Raw genomic sequence first — 22,958 nt, forward strand, 5'->3', positions numbered from 1 at the left:
ACCTGTTCTAGTCTGCTAAACAGCTAAAGCTTAGAGAAGAGGTCATCTTTCAACTAGACAAAGGATCCAAACGTAAAGACAAAGTAACCTTGGAGAGTCTCAGTGAGAAATAATGAATTTTGTGCAATGGCTCAGTCAAAGGCAAATAGAGTATATGTGGCACTATGTAAAAATGTGGACTAACTTGAACAACCTGGAGCAGATCTACCTGTAAGAATGAGACAAATACACTTCCAAAGAATGTAGAAATTAAATGATGCTTTTAAATAATATTAAAGTAGTGGAACCGAGTACGCCCTGCGGTGGGCTGGCGCCCTGCCCAGGGTTTGTTTCCTGCCTTGCACCCTGTGTTGGCTGGGATTGGCTTCAGCAGACCCCTGTGATCCTGTAGTTAGGATATAGTGGGTTGGATGGATGGATGGATGGATGGAACCGAGTACTAATGAAAAAGGAAATGTCTTTTTTCTTCTTGTTAATATTCTTTAACATAAAACAATGTCACAATTAAAATGTTGTGCTTTTGGTGGTTTGAATTAAAAATATCACAGAGTTCAAAATTTCAGTGGAGGATAGGTTATTCAGAAAATTACAGGGTACTGAATACATTTGCACAGCACATAAGGAAATCCTTGTCTAGAGAAAAGGAATTCACTGTCAAATATTTAAGAATGACAGACACATATAGAAATTGTCAGGAACAAGCTATATAATTGAGGATCCACCTGTAAAATATAACCTTCTAACTTGACACTTTTCTTGGCAAAAGACTTTCTATGAAGAACAATGTGAACAAATAATTTGTAAAACTCATGCAAGCCCTTGTAAAACCGTGAAAGCCCAAGACTTCACAGGTGTCACCTTTCTTAGCCAGAACTCTCCATAAACATCTTTCACTATTAAAGTGCATTTGTAGGGAAGGGCAAGTGGCTGGGGTCTTCTCTAAGTTCAACTTTCAGCATCTAGTCATGAAATAAAATAGCTGGCAAAATATTTCCTTGCCTCTTTGCAATGCATACTATTTTAAATAACTCTCAACAGTTATTTTAACAAATCCCTTTCCTAACCTTAAACAGTTGTATCATAAATCTTTAACTGCTGTACTTTCAATGGAGGGCAAAGTTTGAAACCTCATTATTTTAATTTAAATGCATAAAACTTAACCTCTAATGCTTTTATGTGTTAAGTTGTTACTTATCAGCATTGTGTTTTTAATGTGCGCTAAAATTTGAGGACATTTTTTCAAATTCTACATCTGAGAATCTAACAAAATTTAGTGCTTTGCAAATTCACCACAAAACAAAACAGTTTTTTAAATAAATTTTAAAATAACTCAAGGACATCCAATTTTCTCCAGGTTTTACCAGGAAGTTGCACTAGACAATAACAACAGGCAAATGTTTGGATCTGACTAACTAGGTTCAAATAAACTGTGATAATTGACATGTATTATAAGTACAGACCATACAGGTGAGCAAGTCTCAATGCCATAGCCACACGGTGCACAGACGGTAGAGGTGTCCTCTTTCCAAATAGTAAAGCTGTGTTGCATCTGTATTTCCCCAGTCTATTCCCACTGATCCTGAGAGGTCATTTTCTTGACTAGGCCATCTGGCTCCTGATACACGTAAAGTACAGTGCCTAGCAGAAGTGGGTGGGATAAATTTAGAGGACTGCTATCTGCATGCCAGAATCTCATCTTGAGTGCTGTCACACAAGGTCCCCAGACTGTATACTGTAAGCCCGCCTGCTTTTCCAGAAGCTCAGAAACTGGCATTGCAGAGAAGGCAAAAACCCCCAGCCTAAATCCTGCTGGTGGGTGCAGGATACAAATAAAGGCTTTTGAGAATAACAAAAAGACTCAGGCATCATAACTGGATAACATTTAGAGAAGACGCACAGTGAAATAGCTGGCTGCAGTGGCCCTGAACAGTCAAACTTCATTTCCTGCACAGCAATAATCACGGTAGGTGTGAGTTTTTTTGTTTTAGTTTCATATGCTGCTGTTGCTTTAATGTTTTCAGTCAAAGTGTTTTATAAAAATGTAGACATTTGTACTAAATGATTTGTACTAAACAAATCCTTACATTTATTTAAGTTTCACTAGTGCAGCACGTGAGGATGTCTTTGTGGCTACTTTTTTAAAATATTCTAACATTTACAATGTTCAGTTATTGATTAGAAGTAGAACCCAACATGTTCTTCTCTCCAACAGCAAAAACGAATTACACTGAAACAATGCATGACAAATGTAAGAGGAAAAGTAAACTAACGTGGGGTAGGAGAGTTTTTTGGCTGGATAACATTTCATACTCATTATCTATTTCTTTGAGTTCTTTTGTTTTATTCACTGTTAGTATTTAACAGATTATACAACAATACATACTCCTTTTAAAGATCTCATAGATTTTCAGGATGCTTTGTTGTTAAGTATAGTTGCGAAGAACAGCAGTAACGAATGGCAGGTCTTGCTTTATTGATTCAGTGGCTTCTAAATGTGAAGCCTTTTATTCGCAAGCTGAAACCCATCTTTGGCATGACATACTGACTTTCCAACTTGCCTACAGTCTGTAAAAAGCCTGTAAGTGGGCAGTCATTCTTATGAATTTTCTACTGAATGCACCTAACAGAAGACCTGCAAAGGAAGGAAATGGCATTAAAGAGATCACTGTACTGTATAGGAGTTCAATTCTTCTTTGTCTGGATTCCCTGCAATTCCAAATCCTCAGATGTTATAAATAAACTACATTTACATGACCTTCAAAATAAAGGATACTATGCTTTAAAGACACCCCTGTTAAAGGAGGAGGTTAATTTAATCTTTTCAAAATACTAGATTTGAAAAAGAAAATAGAATAAACATTCAGCTGAAGAAATAAGATTCATCATTACTGATTTATTTATTTGGACCTCCAGGATACACAGCGTCACACTATTTAGCAACTGCTGCTGGTTCAAATCTTGCCCAAGTCACTGGCTATTATGTGGAGTCTGCACATTCTTCCTGTGTCTGTAGCATACCCCCAAAGTTGTTTATATTAGGTTAACTTTTGATTCTAAATATATATGAAGTGTAGCAATTGTTGTTTTGTTATAAATAAATGTCCAGAGCCCTTTCACTTGTAACTCTGCTATATAAGGAAAACAGAATTTAAATGAAATTCACTTGAAAAACATGGAAGACATCGATTCAAGGATAAGACAAATAATTATGGTAGAAAACTTAATATGATTCTGAGAATCTAATTTTCATGATGATGCTAAGCCTTGATGTTCCTGTGAGATTTTCAAATTTCAGTACTGACACACTTAGTGAAGATATTGATGACCACTGATTAAGACAAGAGACTAGACAGAATAAAGTATTATTATTTTTTTAACAGAATTGTTGTATAATGGTGCACATGGACTTAATGCACAGTTAAAAGACTGTAAAATTTCAAACTGGGAAAAAGAAAGAAAGAACTGAATCATTGGTCATAAATACATTTTAATAAATGGCACAATTGAGGTTTTCAGCCACCTAACTCAGAATCTGCAAAACTAAAATTAGATGACCTGTACTCACATTGGGCTTTCTTATCACCATTTCACAAACATTCATTTCAGATAATAGTATTCATACAAGATTATTTTCCATGCAAAGATTGTTTAGGGCTTTATGCTACAGAACTTGAGCAAGTGAGTATTTCTTTAATTCTGCTCTTGGCACAACAATGAGGCTGACTGCATTAAATAATTGCTTCCATAAAAATTCTCCACAACTTAGTGTAGCACTTGTCTATGCAGTTTTGATTTCACAGACCTTGGAACTAGGGTTTAATTTAGTATTAATAATACAAGACAACTTACAGCATGAATATGCAGCAGAATGGTTTACAAACATTTTAACATGTGGAACACATGCTCAGGGTCTTAGAGTGAGGCAGAGATGAGGACTGAAACAGCAGCCCTTCAGGTTTAAAGTCCAAGGGCCTCAGTCATTACAGCACAATCCTATTCACTGTCTGTTTGAAGTTCATAAAATCTTGCAGTGTTTAGGTGGCTTCACTCTCTTTTCATATTACAAAGATGTGTTATTTGTTTAATTGGCACAATATGCCTCGTGAAGAATGACATTCCCTTGAAACTGCAATGACAAAAGTAGATCCAGAAAATGGATAGACATCCATCCATCCATTATCCAACCTGTTATATCCTAACTACAGGGTCATGGGGGACTGCTGGAGCCAATCCATATATTACAATAATCAAGGCAATGCATTTAATTAATAAAACCAACAGACAAAGAAAGAAAGCTCTGTCAGTAACCAGGTATACCAGTGAGATAAGTAGGTTATTAACTAGGTAGGAAATTTCCTGATTTCCTGACCTACACACATACACAAAAACTGAATTCATGTTACCACACTTTATGAACAAAAATAGGCACAAAATCAGCTCACACTGCTTGTCTAGAACAGATGCATGAACAATTAACTCAATAGGTGCTTGTTACACTGTCAAATGGGCCAGAACAGTTTGCTACAAGTCTGGCATTTTTGGATAATTATAGCAATTTACATCTGATTGAATATGCATGACTGTGTAAATTACTACTGACAAACTCCCATTAAAAAATACTGGTCCTTCATTTGAAACGGAAATTAAAATTCTAGTTATACATGCTGGAAAAAGACCAAGCATAAAACAATGGGTTAAAAATATGAAAATATACCAAATCTTAAGACAGCAAAGGCAATTATTTGTAGACACTACTCATTCATGCATCCATTTTCTAAACCTGATAATGCAATCATAAGCAGCTGCAGCTGAGCCCTGAAAAAATAATGTAAGGTTTAATAACATCCATTATCTACTACTCTAATTAAAGAGAAGCCTAGCAATGTAGAGAACAGAAAGGCCTGCTGCTGCTGTCAGCATGATAAGGGATCTCAGCTGGTTGACAATTTTGTTAGGTGGCAAAGGTCATTTTAAAGGGTTAACTAGCTACTATTATTGAATTATCAGGGAATGCTTAAAAAGTCCTTAGTTATCTATTTACAGTAGTATACCTATTGAGCACTCCCATGTGTAATAATTCCTTAAAACTTTGCCCAACAACTTCCTTTTGTTGTAAGGATTTTTTTTGGATGTATTTACACATTGTGGTTGGTCTAATCCCAATTACCAAGAAGAAAATGTATGTAACGTTAGTGTGGTTTCAGCCTGATACTCCAACTAAACCTGATGTAGTGTATAAGGGTCCAAAAATAGTTATTTTCTTTTTCCCCAAAATATATTTGCTTATCAGCTTATTTTAAAGTGATGCCACACAGCATCTGTCTTTTTTCAGTGCCAGATTTTAAGTCAAAGTTGCTGTTGGATGGGGTGGGGGAAATGGCAACAACAAACACTGTGACAGCCTTGTTTTTCCTACAGCATTTATGATAAGATACTCTTGCTTTTAAACCATGACACACTGATTTGGAAGGATCAAAGATGAAGGTCTTTGTATACATACACTGAATACCAACCTCTAGCAGTGGTCTTTCTTCTGCACTGGCCATGATGATGTATACCATTCCTGCCAGTGCATAATTCCCTCTCATTGCTAGGGCCTTGGCAATGGAGCAGTAATGCCCACTGAGAATGGCCCATGAAGATGTCAAAAATGATGTGCCAACATTTTCTTTTTGCCATTCCTCTGTCATGTGGGGCACTCATCAAAATATTAAGTACTTGCACATATATTTCAACATACAAGAAGAGGTCAAAAAGAGGAAATCTCTCTCTATATAAAAAAAAGTCCTGGAATGGAAAAGCAAGGCAACGATACGTGATCTTCTCAGACGTTCTCGGAAGACATTTAAAAGACTCGTGAGACAAAAAATACTGGCCATGGAGTATCTCGTGGGGACCATAAACATTAGACTTGGTGCCAAGAGATTGTCCCAGGGCAGTCTCGCAGGGACATGGAATATAAGATTCTCTATAAGATATGCCCTTCTTATCAAATAAGAGGATGGACAGCCAGCAAAACATTCAGCCATGTAAAGTCACGTGAAACACACAGATCCTATGCTCTCAGCAAAGAAGAAAGAGCAGCGCGGAGAGGAGACCCAAGGTGCGATACACATGTAGAGAAAGGTACAGAATATGAAAGCAGTAACATTCAAAAGTATTGTAGTCCCAGCCAAGCTGAAGCCTTTTTTGTTTTAAGTGACTGTTGGGTCTGATCGAGGGAGGGCAGAATACAGCATGGTAGACTGATAGCTGGGTGCTGATTGATGCGGTAAGGGTGAGGAGAAACCCGTGGCAGGAGGGGTTGGAGAGGATGCTAGAAAGTTGTGTTTGGGGTTACGCAATCTGTGATTGTTAAAGTAGAACTTTTGTGACACTGTATTACGTCAGTTGCTACAGTATCAAACAAAAAAAGATGGTACAGATCGCATTGACGCAAACAAAAGTAAATTAGTATAAGTCAGAGAATTTCAAAAACGGTGTTTAACTCAAATGCATTTATTGGTTACTTTGCAAAAAAAATTATTAACTGCTGACGATGTGGATCATTTTGTCTGTGCTGAAATTCCAAACAAAGAAACCTATCCTAAATTATGGAACAAAGTCATTAAACGCAAGTCTCACAGATCTCATTTAAAAGATTCAGCATATTGGGACAGGAAAGATTCTAAATATTGTTTTTACAGAAGTTCTGAAATAAAAGTGAAACTAACTAATGAAATAGCAACAATTCAAAGAAAAAGAAAAATCTTACAAGTGTGTATCCGGAAAACCAAACACAGGGGTTGGCGAGCGAAGCCCCCTAGTCATTTAAATATTTGAAAGACACAAAGTGTACTAGGAGATACTATAAAGCTGGTACAGTTTGTGAGCTAACAGAAGAAATATAATCCCAGCCTTCTTCGGATCACATGTAAGAATGCTGGGTTTCCTTTTATTATGGTTAATGTTGGTCCATGATAAACAATTGCTAGAGCACATTTGTCAGGTATATCAGTGACAAAAACAGATTAAATTATTGATATTGGAGAATGCACATCACCACTTCTGTGAAGGTGTGGTCGAAAGAACATATGATTTAATTAGAAACATTTGTAAATGAGTCTGAAGCGGCAACCAACCTTAAAACAGAGGACTACCACCTTCACCACTAGAGAGACTGGGATACCATACTTAATTTTTGTAAACAAACTACATAATACTCTTGGAATCCCCTAAACATTTACTTCATAGATATTATCATTATCTTTATTATTCTTTAAATGCAGAACTTTCAGCATTCTCCAAAGTAACTCCATTTCTAATATCTAAATATAGACTGCCTATGTCAGTATTCTGCATGCCCCATACGCTTTCTACTTTTAAGGGATTCACCAACTATGTGCAGACTACCATTCACACTACCAAATCTTTTATGAACCCACGTCTGACAAACTGTATTGGCTTGAATTTCTTTACTGTTGAGGATTTATGGCTGTTCACCCATCTCTTCCATGCCTTTTGCACCTTCATCTCCGATAATCACTATGGTCTTCCCTTCATCTACCTTGAGGTCTTTTACTTTCAAAGTAGCTTTCCATTTCAATATTTTCTCCTTCAATTCCACTTTACTTTTTGCCATCAATACAAAAGCTCCTTTGCAAAGTTCTCTGATCAACAACATAATCACTATCACAAAAAGTCAGAATGGATCTGCCTGCTGTCTTCACCACTCTTCAGGCTTCCTCATACATCATCACCACCATTAACACTAAACACTCATCAATAACTAACTTTCTCACTGGCCCCCTCATTGCCCATCATTGCTTCTTTTAAATGACTTCTTTAGATCTAAAATTACACACAGCAAGTTCTTTTTCTTCACCTGAGGCTTTTCCCGCATTTGCCCGGTAACAAAGAAAATATCTGTTGACCCCTTCCCCAGGCAAGGAACCTAACTGCATTTTTGTAATGTTTACTGGATCCCTGATTCTTTTCTCTAGCACTTTCTCAGCCATCTTTAATACCTGCTCCAAAAGTTTGATGTCTCAATATGACCCTTACTGCAGTAAATGCTAATCACTACTAAATGATTCTGAATGAGATCCTTCACCCCAAAACCCATACCGACAGGACTTTAACTCGCAAAATAACAATACTTCAATTCACAGCGCTTGTACTGTCATCCAATCGCATGAATGTGACAACAAAGTAAGTAAACACAGGTGAATCCAAATAAATCATATGAGAAAACCTGAAATAATATGAGGGGGCTTTTGTTAAGAATGCAGAAGACAGTCCTTTAGATATATATTAATTTTTTCTGTCATCTTTAAACTCAAAATATTAAACTGAAAAATGTGCCATCTTTCAAATCACTCTTAGGCAATTCATGCCTTTTTTTGTGATCAATTATTTTTATTAATAAAACCAAAAAGAAATTAACAAGTCAGAACAAGAAGCAATAAGTATGTGAAACAAAGCCCAAACGGTTCTCTCATCTACTAGATCACCCCCCCCCTCCCATGTCCTGTGTCATACCACCAGAAACAGCAGCAGCACCAACTGACCAATGGTGTAACTGCATTAAAAATCATTTACGTCTTCTGAAAAGCACTTGTAGTGTACTAACTGCAAATCAAAGAAAGGTCATCCTACAAATGAGATCTAATGGTGTGGAGTATGAATATTGTGACACACACCAGGTCATTTAATATAATAGGAGTACAGTCTGAATACTGCATGGTTACTGCAATAATCTTATTGATTGGGCATATTCAGGGAAGAGAAAGAGACAAAATTAGTGCTTTGGAGATGGTGGAGCAGGCCAAGTGATAATAATAAAGTGATAATAATCAGTCATTGTTTGTATTTTACCCGTACAATTAAAAGTTCTAGGGCATTGTTTAATGTTTGCCATGCTGCCTTGTTTGTGTACCTTTATAGTAAATACATGTTTAAATGTCTCCTGGAACCTTACACATTTTCATATTATTTTTCTGTATTTAATATTTTATTCAGTTTCATAAAGTCACAATATTTGGTCCACAGACTGCAAACCACCCATGCTGATGTGTCCATTATATTAAGTGTTGCTGATCTCTATTTTTGCTACTGTATATTACTTGAATGTTTACTATGTAGTCATGTCTCACATCTCTTCAAGTTTCAGATGGATGTCCTCATTTTCTGGCTTCTTTTCTCACCATGGCCAGTGCCCACTCTATATGGCTCTACACCTCAACTGTGCACTTGTTGCCAGCTGTTAAGTCTACTGTTATTACTGGATGCCTACTTAACTAACAGTTTAATAGCAAATCATATTTACAAGCCTGAAGCATACTATTTTTGAATTATATATGGGAGAGGACAAATTCGGTCAAATTCACATTTCTAAGTATAGACACTGAAAAAATGTACTTTGTTTTGGTAAATACTACAAAATAAAATGCTTCACATTGCCAGATTCTCAACACTGCCTTCTAATTACAGCAAGATGCTGCCCTGATACACACTGCAGTACTGTATAGGTGTGATATTTTAAGCCTTTCTACAGTTGTCAAGTATTATATAGCATATTGTTTCATAAATAAAATCTATGACATGCATAAGGACTTTGTCTCATTTCATGGTTTTAGCATAAAGCAAGTATAGAGGGCAGAGTTTTAACACTGGTCTTAGGAGGACCAGAGGTTCAGTGTCCTCAAAATGGTTATTTTACCTGCTACCATATATAGTGTAGATGAGTTAAGGTTCTACGAAACTGATACAACCCTAGCTATAATTTTTATTCCTTCTGTGTACAGCAGAGACCACCATGGATAAAACACAAGTGTTCGGTAAGTGCCTTAAAAGTATCAGGTAGATGGAGGGAGCTCCTAATCAAATACTAAGTTTCAGGACTAGGGTACAATATCAGCACCATTAATGGATTCAGTCCTTCCTGGAGAGCCCCTTTTAATTCATGTGAAGGGCATCACTTAGTGCTCCTATAAGCAGACTGTAGCAAAGGCTAATAAGTTACAATGGTGTCGCAAACGTTTTCTTTTTTTTGCTAGTTTTACAAATCCAATTTGTCCATGCCTTAATTCTGTAGATAGTATAAATTTTTTGTTGCATCTAACTCTCTAATATCCATATTTTTCTGCAAACACGGAATACACACATTTTCAGAACTTAAACTCTGCTATTCTGATTAAAGCTGAAAGCTTGCCTGTATTTAATCATGCAGCCTTCTTTGCCCCAGCTACAAAATTAAATGTATAGACAACACTATTTAACCACTTTTTTGTGTCTATTTTAAACAAACAGCATAGAGGCAGAACTGATTAAGTTTAAAAGAGACAAAAAATTTAAAAAGTAATCTTCTGTTCTTTTCAGACTGGGGCTCAGGTTCTAATCTATTAAAAGAAACAACCAAGCTCTCTCAGACATCAGACTCATTTGGTTTTGTTCCACCTTTATATAGGTACATAAACTTGTTACCTTGCTGCAACTAGGCTTCATTACACCACGGACATATTTTTGGGCTAACTGACAGGACACTGATAACCTTTTTAAACCTTCTACCTGTCATTTCTAACTTAATTTAACCCAATGGATTAGCATGTGATTTTTATGAAATGTTCTAATTCATTTTTATTTTCCAATGCCTTGAAGAAATATCACCAAGATTACAATAATACATTTACATATCAAGATCTGATATTGTATGGATCAGCAGGTTAGAAGATGGACGAGAGATCATACAATTCATCTTGAGTTTGTTTGTGTTAACCATTATATACTCATTATGTTGTAATTTTTAGAATATTTTAACACATTTTAATAATGTCAATTCACTGAGAAAAGTTAATTCCACAGCAAAGCACAAGAGATGAAATGCATTTTTTTCTGGCATAAATCATGTGAAATAGGTTATCACTATTTCTTGGTTGGTCTTCTGTGGTGGACTTGCATTTCAGCTGAGACTGGTTCAGGCCTAGTTCTGGCTCCCTTAAATAAGTTTTACCTTGAAAAAACATTGCTGCCTCACATCTGACCTGCACCGAATTTCCAGTCTGGTGACCTTCAATGTGCAGTCTGTGTGGATTTTTGTCCCATGCAATCTAGTTTTCTCACCTCCCAAAGACGTGTGTATTAGGATGATTGGTGAATCTAAACTGGTCTGGCTTGTGTGTAGGTTTGTATTTGAATGTGCTGCTGCTGGGATAGGCACCATTTCGCTGTAATAAAAGAAGTATGGGTCAGAAAAGACAAGCTATTTCAACCTGTCGGAGCTTGGTTTTTACATACATTATATTTCTAAAATGCTACTGAAAACATTTATATAACTTAAATACATGTAATACATGTACATTCTTTTATCATTGTTGTATTTTGTACCGTTTTGGTCAGGGTTCCATCTCCCGCTCATGTTTTTTTTAACCTTTTCATTCATTCTTCTGTTTGAATTATTTAGTATAGCTATATTGTTCTGTTCATTTATCATTTAGTTGATGACCATGAGCAAATCACTTGACCTGCTTGTGCTCCAACTGAATAAACAAAAGAAATGTAACTAATTTTATCATAAATGTTGTAACTTGCCTTGGATAAAGGCGTCAGCCAAATTAAGTAAATGTAATACAGTAGACCCCTGCGATGTCGCAGTTCTGAGTTCGCGGCCTCAGTCGTTTGCGTATTTTTCCTTAGAACTTAACTAATAATTGTCAGCAGAAAACGCAAATATCCTCCACAATTTTTATGGCTTTTTTCGTGGCAGTACTGCACTGTAGAGAGAAAAGAAAGCAATCATAGAGGAAAACGCGGCTTGGGATGGTGAAAGTAGCCAATCCGAGACGGTTGTACTCTATTATAATTTGAAACTGCAGCTCCCAGCAGTGGCTCTGATTGGTCTTCTGCTGAGGGTGCAGGGGCTGTTGGGGTGAAAGGATGTCAGCGCAGCTTTTAAAAAGGGGGCCAGTGACCAAAAGAAAAAAAAAAAGTTTTTTTAATTTTTGTTTCGATTTCCTGTCTGTCTGCCTTCTGTTGGGTTACCGGTACTTATTTGTTTTGTCCTGGATCGCTCCTGAACCCGTCCACCCATCTTAACCATTTCAGGAACTTTACATTCCCATTCAACGTGCGGATCTCTGGACTATTTTCATCATTACATTTCATTTGTTGCCATTTTTCATGGACTTTACTGTCTGTGTTTTGTTTGTGCTTTGTTGGATTTAATGCATAATTTCTGTAAGGGGAACGGGGTGGTATCGTTGTTTTCATTACATTTTTTATTTGCTGTTTGATTACCGGTTTGCTTTGTTTTTGTCTCCACCATAAAAATAAATAAATCACTGTCTTCTCAATGGTGTGAATCTTAGCAGCACCATACCGCTACAGCATTATTCATTTCTTCTTGCTGCTGATTGACTGCTGCCTAGTGACGCATCTCCAGCTGAGTGTTCTCGTGTTTTCCGATTTGTTAATCTTAACCCTTAAAACCGTGGCAACCGGCTTTAGTTGTTTCCCAGTGTCATTTGCCAGCATGCAGGAGCCGAGTATATTCAGTGATGTACATTCATTGAATGCTGCAACTGGCTATAAGTAGTCGGCTCCCAGTACAATTTACCAGCACGTCAGACCTGACCAGTCAGTGCCGTACATTCGTTGAGCAGCCAGCTCATGACCACTGCAGCCTCACTGTCCCTGGGATTGAGCTGTTATACTAGACTAGCCTGCAAGCATCAGCGTTTACCTCTGTGTGCTGGCATGCAGCCAGTTCAAGAGCAGTTGGCTCGGTGATTTACTGAATTTCATCAATGACGTCAGTTGCACCTTGTACATATTGCTCCAGTAGTTTTTCAGTTCATTGGCAGTGTGTAAAATGATCTGTTTTGCAGTAATTATGATGCTCTTTGCATGAAAAAAAAAAGTTTTCCATTAAAATTTCACTTTTTCTTTGTGAATTGTAACGTTTGCTTAAAAAGTGCAGCAAAAAAAGTATTTGGCGTCCAGGGATGCATTAACCCCCCAAGTATGTGGTGGTTTAAGGGTGAAAGCCCCAAGATACCACCGAAATGCCCTGCACCTTCTAAGGCTCCTGGCAATGAAAACGCACTTGCATGAATTACAGTAGTGGTAACATTGGTATTTTACATTCTAGCACTGCGGGAGACATAGCAGTACATGTACAGTACTGTACAGTATATGGGTTTACCTTTACATTCTTTTTTTAAGGTAACGTATTAAGCTGAGTCTGAAATGAAATTAAAGTGTTTTGGGGGCATATTTATGGTTTAAACTATAAACTTTTTTTTTAACCACATCCATATTTCGCATGTTGTAACGGTCAAATGAAATATGGATATGTACCTGTAAGTTTGTACCTTTTCCCATACCTGGTTTTGTGGTATGCCTTTATGTTTAGGGCCGGCCCTTTATACAAAGGGAGGGGAGCACCTGGCTTGGAGGGCCAACAGACTGTACGGGGAGGAGCTATCCGAATGTAAATAGGTGGCGGGAAAAAAGGGAAGAGAAGGAGCTAGGAGAGAAGGAGGCCATAACAGAAAAAGGCACGAGGGAAAGGATTAACACCTCTTGGATATCGTCAGGTGAACCCGGGTTCATTTCCAAGCAAATTATTTTTTCTTTCGGGAGGAAGGAATACGGGAGAGGACTTGACGGGCCAGCACAAGGAACTGTTAATCAGAACGTTTCCCAGAACAAGAGATATGGTTGGCTTCTCATTCCCCACTACAGACTGAGCTCAACGCTCCATACGGATGAGATTTAAAAGACTATAAATCCATTGGTTTTTTGTTGTGTTTACATTTGTTCAAGTCTTTATTAGTAATGTATGTTTTCAAGTGTTGGTGTTATGATTTGTGTGGTGAAGGAAAGCGCTGCAGCGCGATATTATGTAAATAAGGTTTTTTGTTGTTACAGTGATCCTATATATTGTCTGCCAATAATCATTTTTGCTTGATCCTGCTTTCTCTGGTGTATCTCTATAATTGAAGTGGTGAAGTAGGAAAGTAGTGTTGGTCACTCCCGCCCCGGATTATTTGTTTTCTTTTTCTTTTTGCTGCCTCTCAAATAGGGCAGCGTGTATTATAATCGTGCCGGTTCTGAGAGCGGTACAAGGTGATCTAGGAACATAAACCCTGCAAATTTTGGGGGTGTACTGTATATAGTTTAATTAGACTACATTTACGCCTGCCATTAAAATGCATCTCTAGCAGACACATCATGTCCAGATAAAGAGTGGATGGATGCATTTCTCACATACTCATAGCAATTCAGGATTGAATGGTCACTTACATTTATTTGAGAAGTGCAGCACACTACAGCTACTGACTTGTAGTTAGAATGGGCATGGCCTCCTCTTATTGACCCAACAAGAAAAAGTGAAAAGAAGGTAACATGCCACACTGCCATAAAGAACTTCAGTGTTTTAGCATGATGCCAAATGTATGACTGTCTCATAAAGGAGAATATTGCTCAATTTCAATCACTTTTTAAAGCCTCTCAGGTGTTAGGGCTGGCTACTGTTTCATGGCTTTCCTGTTTGCTGTCACCAACCAACATGATGCTTTTGCCTTTTCTGTTGACTTAATTGTAGTCTGTGGAAAGAAAACATATTTGCATTTGCAGTCATGTTAAATGTAATTGTTGCTGATGGAAACTTAGTGCTGAATCCAGATGATAATGATGTAATTTCTATAATTAAGTTAGGAAAAAGATGTCTATAATTACTAATTCTGCATTTAAAAATTATTAAGGATTTTTAATTTTCAATGATATGTAATAATTGTATTCTTAATTTAAAAATGTAACCAACTAAGTAGTGAAAAATTCTGCATTTTAGTCAATTCTGGTTATTATTTATCCGTAAAAAGGGCCAATTTGCATTATATTATGATTAAGAAATTCAGCCATTATTAAAAATAACTGATTTAATAAAAACATAATTCTGTTTTAGAAATGGTCTATTCATTTAGTATTATGCTTTAAAAAAGGGACATCATTATAATACCAATAGCAGCAATCCTTTTTTTTTTTTTTGGAACCTGCATTTAATAATAAACAGTCTTGTTAAGGCTGCAGCATGATTACTATTAGGTAAAAATCATGGCTTCTGTAGGGGGTTTCAGAAATTACTGTGTATCACCAGGGGACCTTGGAGGAGTAAAGGTTGAGAACTACTGGTCTATAACACATGAGTACTATTTATATGGTATAGGCACAGTAACTTTGTGAGCAAAGATCCTATGGTACCATGTCACACCTAAAACTCCTACAGGGCATTATCCATTATATTTGACGGAAGTGAAATTACTACCAATGCCCTTTTGTGTAAATAGAATTGTAGAAGTTTTTACTATAATAATTCACTTCTATCCCCTCCCCCTGCCCAAGTCTTTTTTTGGATTTGTCACAGCTGTGATCTGATTCTAAATACATCTCTTACTTGCTCTCACAGATAGATTTTCTGGTACAGGGCCAAACATATGGAAACTTTACCACAGACACCTCAGTGCACACATTTCCATTTCTAAGCATACACTTTCCCCTTGTGTGAGAATAATTTTGGCCGTGCCAAGATTCCACCTTCAGTACTGCCAGATAAACTGGAGTGCATGCCATGCCCATTTTAAATGTGGCAGAAGAACAGACTGATTCTGGCTTTAATTACTCCTGAGACGACAAATGAACCACTGATAAAACCTTTCAAAATGTATTTCAGATCCCTTTCACAGCCTTTGGCGAGTTGGCTGATAGAAAAGCCATTTCACTTGGCTGCTTTTTTTGCCCTGCTGTCTTCCGTGGGTTTAGTCTAGTCTGACTTGAGGATAACATTATACTGCAAGAACATGCCCTTCATTGACTTCAGTCTGTAAGTAATTCTGTCATCTAAAGCATGTATGGGGCCCTGCCAAGGACAACTGGCAGAAAACATGCTTTTCACTTTTTGTAGGGGGAGTGATATCTTTAGCAACCAGAATTAGCATTCTAAGAACAGAAAAAAAAAGTCTCGTATGCCTTGTACAATGCAGAGTGGTCTAGATGTGAAAAAGCAAAAACTTCATATATGTTAATGGTAAAAAATATATATATATATATATATATATATATATATATATTTTACTTGTTTTAATTCTGAGAATGCACATTAATCAAGGAAGTGTAGAGTTCCAAATGCAAATATCTCATCTTAGATATGAAAACACCTCCAAATGAAAGGTTTGGAAAAAATTAGTCATAGGTATGAGTTGTAATAGACAATCAGAATCAGTTGTCACGTCTAGCCAGATAAAAAGTCTGTCTACTGCACAGAGGAGAACTTAGTCAGCTGACCTAACCAGTGTGTCAAAGACCACAAAAAAGTCTGTAGTAGTCAGCTTTTTAGCTCTCTACTATGAATTATCTTTCAACTTACGTGTGTAAGAAACTGTTGTGGGTAACATTCATCATTAATACTGTCTGCTGTTAAAAAATATAATTCTACAAAATTGCACTAGCCAGGTGTTTCCACCTTATGTCATTAATAAAGGGGTTTATGAATGAGATTACTTAAGTAACATGCTTGTCAATTCATTTTTGATCCTTACTTTTTAACTTCTACTATGCACAGGTAAATATATATATTTGCTCAGCCACAGTAGTCAAACTAACCTAGACAAGTCATCACATCTAACTTTACATGTGATTATTCCGTCAGTCACATGATGTGTCTGGTGCCTTTATATAGTAATACTAGAAAAATACCCGCGCTTCGCAGCGGCAAAGTACTGCCTTAAAATTTTTATTAAGAAGAAAATTAAACCTTTTTAAACTGAGGGAAATATACCAATAATTATTTGTTAAGGATCTCTTTGTACTGTATACCACATTGTCAGTTCGGCCTTCCGGTTGTAATATGACCAAGCTGTGCGTTGAGCTTACTATTGAGCATGCAATGTACAATACAGTTGGCCATGTGAAAAGTAATCTTGTCTCAAATCTCACAGCTTGGATTGTTGCTGTCATAATCGGTTTGAGTTTCATGGTTTGTTTCAATTACGACAGTATTTGCAGGACTTTGTTGAAGTGACATTCGGCATCTGTCAAGCGTTGTAACCATACAACCGGTTTCATCGATAACTGCACATCCAGCTGTTGAGTTTAAACATTCATAAACATCAAAGAGTCCACTACTGAAATCGTTACCTGTGAATCTAAGATATTTAAGAGGCATTGGCGGTTGTCGAAAGGTGTAAAATATTTGGCCATTTCGGTACACTTGAAAGCGGCAACCGAACAATTCAGCGGCAGCCATCAACTCACATGCAGAACCATAGGTGAAGGGCTTAAGCATTTCATTCTTATAGTGCTCCTGTGTAGTATAATTATCTCCTGTACCATCATCAGTCCACACCTTGAACCTGTCCCAGTCATTCAATACATAAGACACAATGTTCTTCCAGATTTCAAGAGTGAGCCTGATATGGTCGTGCAATATGTAACAAAGAGAATGGAAAAGGCAGGTGCCATCTCCGGGCATGGAAACAACTTTGTAAGTAACAGTTCTTTGATCGATGGTGATCACCTCGATAGACATGTTAATTGGGGTACGGTTGGAACGATAAAGGAAATGGGTACCTGAACAATGTAAACTAAGTCTAAAATACCTACACAATAACTATAATCGTAATAAACGAACAATAAAACAGCGAAGAAGCCGTGGATTAAATAAAAAGGCTGTAGTTATCAGCAGGGAGACTTGAATCTCATGGCGAAGCAAGGAAGGGAATGTAGAGACCGGAGCGACGGACTACTTTATATAGGCTGGCAGCCAACAACGTGGGAGGCGTTGGGATGGGGGACCCAACGCCGCCTCACACGGTGACTGAACTGCAGGCTATGGACGTATATATGTGCGTAAATAGGATTCAGTTAGCGTTGGGAACCCGCAGACCAAATTTCTTGAAGAGGGCCCATAAGTAACAAAGACCGTTGGAAAATTCAATATGGCGGCCGACAGTGGCATCATACCACCAAAATAAGTACGTACATTGGTTTCGGTTAGAGCAGGGAAGCCGCCTACCAAATTTCGTGAAGATGGGGCCATAAATAAGAAAGTTCAACATGGCGGACGTTGTCGACCGTTATGTGTAGACTTTTGAAATGAAACCTGCTTAATTTTTGTAAGTAAGCTGTAAGGAATAAGCCTGCCAAATTTCAGCCTTCTACCTGCACGGGATGTTGGAGAATTAGTGACGTTGGAAAGTTCAATATGGTGGCCGACAGCGGCATCATACCACCGAAATAAGTATGCACATCGGTTTCGGTTAGCGCAGGGAAGCCGCCTACCAAATTTCGTGAAGATGGGGCCATAAATAAGAAAGTTCAACATGGCGGACGTTGTCGACCATTATGACTGTTACATGTAGAATTTTTAAATGAAACCTGCTCAATTTTTGTAAGTATGCCGTAAGGAATAAGCCTGCCAAATTTCAGCCTTCTACCTGCACGGGATGTTGGAAAATTAGTAATGAGTGAGTCAGTGAGGGCTTTGCCTTTTATTAGTAGAGATCAAATTGCAAATTATTACAGGCTGTTAAGTCTGATGTCACAAAACCTTTGCATTTAGCGTTAATGTGTGGTTAAAAAAGCTTGTGAGTGACAGGAAAGTGGAGATACAATTATAATTGATAGAAAGCGCAACACACTGTACAGGTAGGTAAGGGAAGCTTGTTGGTGTCCATTAATTAACTAACAAAATATTCCTTCATGAATTATCAGTATGTTATTAGGTAAACGGGGGAAAAAAGTAAGAATTCCCTTGTACTAGATTTTTTTTTTTTAAGAAAGCTCATTAGTGAAAATTTAGGTATACAGTCGACATGACTCTAGACAGAGACGGTCATTAGATTTCCTCAAAATGATAGGTTGATGAAACGCACAGCCATCAAATTGATCCTAAACTCCGTGTAACACCGTTTATAAAGACAAAAGATTCCAGGACAATTGTACTGCACCATGCAATTATGTTGACTGGCACTATGATTATGATTATGTGTTATCTTAGAAGCTGCAGTTTGTACCCATATTGAATCATCAGACTTCTAAAGCAAATCTTGTCATGATGACAAAATTGTACACATTAAAAAAGTATCTTATGTGCAGTATTTAACCAAGTTTTCTTAAAAGAGACGTTTCATCATAATTTCCACATAAAAATGCACTAAATTAGTGTTTGTTTTATAAGGCTCAAGATGATTTCCTTAATTCTATTTAAGTTATATCTCAGAATAATAGTTACCACTTAAAAGAATTTCTTTGCAATCTTTTGTTATGAATCAATACATTTCAATTATTAAAACTATTAAAAAATCAAATGGTTAAAGAACTAATAAGGAAGTTTAATGAAACTTCATACTGCAAATTCATTTTGACCTCAAAGACTGTGATTAGAATTAAGCAGACAGACAGAACTTAAACCATGAACTCAAATGACTGTATGGTTAAGGCAGTGTATATTGCATTCCTTTATTAATAAAGAAAACTAGGGGGCTTTGCCCCTGCTCGCTTCGCTAGCCAACCTGCGTGTTTGGTTTTCCAGATACACACTTTTAAGAGTTTTTTTCTTTGAATTGTTGCTATTTCATTAGTTTCACTTTTATTTCAGAAATTCGTTAAAAACAATATTTGGATCTTTCGAGTCCCAACTTGCTGAATCTTTCAAATAAGGTCCGTGAGACATGTGTTTAATGACTTTGTACCATAATTCAGGATAGGTTTCTTGGTATGGAATTTCAGCACAGACAAAACAATCCACATAATCAGCAGTTAATTTATTTTGCAAAGTAACCAATAAATGCATGTGAGGTAAACCCCGTTTTTGAAATTCTCTGACTTAAATTTACATACTTCTGACATATCACCTATGTCCATATATTCGATTTCTATTCGCCTTTTTGTTATTTCTCAGAGTAATAATTTCTTCTGTGTTTGCGCTAATGTGATCTTTACTTTCTTTTTTTTGGCACTTTCGTTTTTTTCTGCTTTCATATTCTGTGTCTTGCTCTGCATATGTATTGCACCTACGTTTTTTTTTAGTTTTTTGAATTCCACTGTTTTCATTATCTCTAACCTGCTCTGCATGTGTTTGGACCCTTGTTTTTTAACCTCTTTATGATGTTTTACTTTTTTTGTACTGTTTTTCTTTTATTTCTGACCTTGCTTTGTCCTGCTTTTTTTCCAATGACACCTGGTCCGTGGTGATTATTTTCCCTTTTAACGAGTAATAATTTCCGTTTTTTTGTCATACTGAGATCTTTACTTTCTTTTTTTTGATACTTTCTAATTATCCTGCTTTCATATTCTTTAACTTTCTCTGCATGTGTATCGAGCCAACCTTTTCTTGAGCCTTTCGAATTCCACTGCTTTCATAATCTCTAACCTGCTCTTCATGTGTATAGTGCCAATGTTTTTGAACGTCTTTATGAAGTTCTACTTTGTCTTTTACTCTTTGTCTTTTAATTCTGAGCCCGACTGGACGTGCTTTTTTTTATTTCCACTTGTTCCGGGCTGATTATTACTTTCCTTATTTTCTGAATTTGCACCTAGATTACTGGGTCTCTTTTCTTCGCGCTACTCTTTCTTCTTCGCTTAGTCATCGTCATTTCATCTATAATATATTGTCCTTATACGCTTTATATGCGCCGAGAGCCCTGGATCTGTGAGTGCTTAAAGCCTTTTGCACAACTAAGTGTTTTGCTGCCCGTGGTCTTATTTGATATTGGTTGTAAGTAGGGTGTGTCTTGTAAAAATCTCATGTTCTACGTCCCCGCTGGGTCAATCTCTTGGCACAAAGTCTCATGTTTAATCTTTTTCGTCTCGCGGGTCTTTTAAGTGTCGTGTCTCATCTCCCTAGTTTTTCTCACCCATGATTTTTTTTTATAATAGAGAGAAAACACTTTGCTGAACAAAAGAGTTAATTTACAGTTAGTCAATAATTAACAGCTGTTTAAAATGAAAACATGCAAACACTGCCATCATCCATTGCCTCTCCAAGTTTAGTCATTGATACGTTAGTTGCCGCATGATTCAAAACAGCCTTCTTCCCCAGTTGCTTATTACAGAACTCATATTTCAGCTTTTAATTTTTTACTTTTAATAGCAGTACTTACTTTTTGCTATTGCCCTTTGTCAATTTGAAGGTACCATAGATCCCACATTGTCTCTTTTATTATCTTAAAAAGAGTAACACAATATAAAGAATGCAGAATAGTAATTCAAGGGAAAGAAATTGCCTAAAAGCAAATGTATTTCTCAAAAATATAATGGTATGCAGTAGCTGAAATCAACTGTTTTTAATATCTTACATGCAATAATAGTCCTGATATTATTTCTGACTGAGTTGCCATCATGCAAACATCACACTACCTTAGAGACAAGAAACACCAGGAGCGTATTCAAACCAAAGAGGTGGATATGACAAAGCACATATGAGCTACTATGCTGGCTTCTTTTTGGTGCTTTTACCTCTCACCTGGTATCTTCTGTCAGGACTGTGGGGCATACACTGTCCCTGTTTGAATCTCTTTCCTACCAGTTGTTTAATCCTGACATCCTGGAAGAACAGTACGCATTACAAGACTAACATTAAAAATCTTGCTGGGTTTATGTTTCAAAGTCCCAGATAATGGATAATAAAGATGTTATGCCAAAAAGACTGAAAAATCAAAACATCAGAAGCAGTGTGCATTATCATCTACACAGAATTAAGCAACTGCTTTTGCCAGGGGTGGACTCTTAAACTGGACGTCAAAGTGGATTATTTAAAAAATGTAGAAGAAATGTCTGAAGAAATGTAAACAGAGAATGACAGGAAACAATAACAACCATATAGTATTTGAGCAAGAATGAGAAGAGTAGAAGTAAAATAATTCTGCAATCTATCCCAGCACAAAAATGTATAACACTATGGATATAGTTATCAAATAAAAAAGCTTAAGATATTTCCTTGAAATCAGGGGCTTTGCTAGGACACCACAGAAATATTACGGCATTTAAAAGCCAGAAATCATAAACTTAAACCATTAATTTGTCATAAAAATAACTCAGTGTGCTTTATTTCATTGCTTATTTTTGTGCCTGTTCAATCATACAGTGGTAATAATTCTGCAGTAAAGCATCTATTCCCCCGCTTTAAATATTTTAGGATGTCAGGACACAAGGTGCCATACTGTTAAGTTATGTTGTCGTCACATAAGATTTTACTTTCGTTTTCTCTGGGTTAATTTAACAAAGATTTCATCCATCTGATAGCATGTCTTTGTACTAAGAGAGGACACCCATGTAATCACAGAAAGAAAAGTTCAACACTAAACCTCAGCCTGTGGTGCAACACAAATGATCCTGTGGACTGTTTATATACCACATAGATACTATATACTTTACTGTACTTTCCATTTAGTTTTTGCTTTCATGATTAGATCACAAGGAGGAAAATCTTATCCAAGCAGCACTGGGTACAAGGCAACAAACAACCCAGGCTACTCTGCCAGTCTGCACTCAAACACATACAAACTTTCATACACCCACTGTCTTTCACGTCAAATCAATTAAGAGTCGTTAATAAATCTAAGTGACATGTCTTACGGGTGCAGAAGAGAAAAAAAAAAAAACCTAGTAACTAGTACTAGTAACATACCAAATCATGCAAATACCAAACAGAAAAAGAACAGGCTGAGGTTTAAATTAAATTTAAATTCATCAATTCATCCACAACTGTGAGGCACTACTCAAGTAGAAAAACCCACTGAACAATATGAATATAAAATAAAAATGTATTCAATCTTTATACAGTACACGTAACATGAGAGCTATGAGTGACGTGCACTTTTGTCCATTGTAATACTGCTGAACATATAAAGCGATTACACAATATTACATTTTTTACATCAACACCTGACATTTGAAGAAGCAAGTTCAAACTTGTGTCCTTT

The 22,958-nt window shown here is 36.8% G+C and overlaps 2 protein-coding genes across 7 annotated transcripts in view; one reads left to right on the forward strand and one right to left on the reverse strand.

Moving 5' to 3' along the window:
* The window catches only part of cmss1 (cms1 ribosomal small subunit homolog), a 373,767-nt gene that overhangs the window by 58,571 nt on the left and 292,238 nt on the right, over nt 1–22,958 (reverse strand). The window contains exon 1 of one of the 5 annotated variants that reach the window (XM_039744873.1): nt 1,461–1,643. The exons of the other annotated variants lie outside the window; for them this stretch is intronic. Within the exon in view, the coding sequence (XP_039600807.1) occupies nt 1,461–1,488 (28 nt within the window). The 5' untranslated portion in view covers nt 1,489–1,643. Of the gene's footprint in view, nt 1–1,460; nt 1,644–22,958 lie in introns of those variants that run through there. 5 annotated transcript variants of the gene reach the window in all.
* The window catches only part of filip1l (filamin A interacting protein 1-like), a 292,306-nt gene continuing 271,057 nt past the window's right edge, over nt 1,710–22,958 (forward strand). For both annotated transcript variants that reach the window (XM_039744869.1, XM_039744868.1), the window contains exon 1: nt 1,710–1,963. The gene's annotated coding sequence lies outside the window, so the exon portion shown is untranslated. The remainder of the gene's footprint in view (nt 1,964–22,958) is intronic.

This window comes from Polypterus senegalus, chromosome 2 (assembly GCF_016835505.1).
Source record: "Polypterus senegalus isolate Bchr_013 chromosome 2, ASM1683550v1, whole genome shotgun sequence".
NCBI lineage: Eukaryota > Metazoa > Chordata > Cladistia > Polypteriformes > Polypteridae > Polypterus > Polypterus senegalus.